Source organism: Sceloporus undulatus, unplaced genomic scaffold (assembly GCF_019175285.1).
Source record: "Sceloporus undulatus isolate JIND9_A2432 ecotype Alabama unplaced genomic scaffold, SceUnd_v1.1 scaffold_14769, whole genome shotgun sequence".
Classification (NCBI taxonomy): Eukaryota; Metazoa; Chordata; class Lepidosauria; order Squamata; family Phrynosomatidae; genus Sceloporus; species Sceloporus undulatus.
In genome coordinates, this window is record NW_024817686.1 from 1 (window position 1) to 991 (window position 991).

At 35.7% G+C, this 991-nt stretch overlaps 1 protein-coding gene across 1 annotated transcript; it reads right to left on the bottom strand.

Annotated features, from left to right (window-relative positions):
- Nucleotides 1-2: 2 nt before the first annotated feature.
- Nucleotides 3-726, bottom strand: TMEM70 (transmembrane protein 70). The gene has a single exon (XM_042444550.1). The coding sequence runs from the start codon at nucleotides 674-676 to the stop codon at nucleotides 257-259; it is 420 nt and encodes a 139-aa protein (XP_042300484.1). The 5' UTR covers nucleotides 677-726; the 3' UTR covers nucleotides 3-256.
- Between the last annotated feature and the right edge of the window lie 265 nt (nucleotides 727-991).

The window sequence follows — 991 nt, forward strand, 5'->3', positions numbered from 1 at the left end:
AAGCTTATGCCAAAATATTTTCTTCCATCTTTAAGGTGTCACAAAACTTTGTTATTTTTGCTGCAATAGGCTACCCTTCAGGAAGCAGTTTGAGCAATGTTAACCAATGTTTAATTGAATTAACAATCTGTTTTTAAGTGCAGAGAAAAATGCAATGGGATTTTTAAAAACCTAGTTTCTGTGGAAAAAAATTCTAAATGCCTGCATATAGACAAACAACCTTTTAAAAAATACAGACTTCTGACAATTTACAATTCTATTTGTCATCAGTAGAAGTTTTTGACTCTTCCAAGTCAAATGTGAAGGGTTTGTCATAGCCCATAAGATGGCTATAATCTTGAGGATATTGGAAAAGCAAGGGGTTAACAAGCATTGATTTTGTTTTAGCATAAAATGTTGTGAACATCTTGTTGATATCTGGAATCTTCACATCCTTTTGATGGAACACAGTTTTCTTTTCTGCCAGAATAGCATTATATGTAATGGCTGTGTAGGTGTCCGTTTCAGCCTTATGATACAGTCGGATTATGTAGCCCTTGGTAATTAAATGCAGAGTAACAGGCGTTATGAACGTAAAGAATCCAACTATACTGTAAAAGGCAATTTGCAAAGGAAGGCTGTCAACACCCACACCAGTTTTGAAGATGATGATGGGTACCAGGCACATGCTAAACATGCTGGTAGAATAAGAGAAAAACTTCACTCCTGGAAAAAAAGAAAGAGAGACTATTACTGAGAAGCAGAAAATAGCTTTCTACCTAATATATGTTGCTGTTGTATGTCCACCACATATGGCAAAATCCAATTTTAGAGCCAATTGAAATGAATGGGATGTCAGTCATCAATTACGTAAGTCCCAGTGATTTTAAGGGGTTTACTCTAACACTAGATTTGTCCCATAGTCCTTTACCTTGACTGCAATCTTTTACTTACTGACATAGGAGGAAGTCCCATTAAACTCAGCAGGCCTTATCTCTGAATAGGTTATAAA

Coding starts and splice junctions, on each gene's coding strand:
- TMEM70 (XM_042444550.1), bottom strand. CDS start 676: ATGTTTAGCATGTGCCTGGTACCCATCATCATCTTCAAAACTGGTGTG.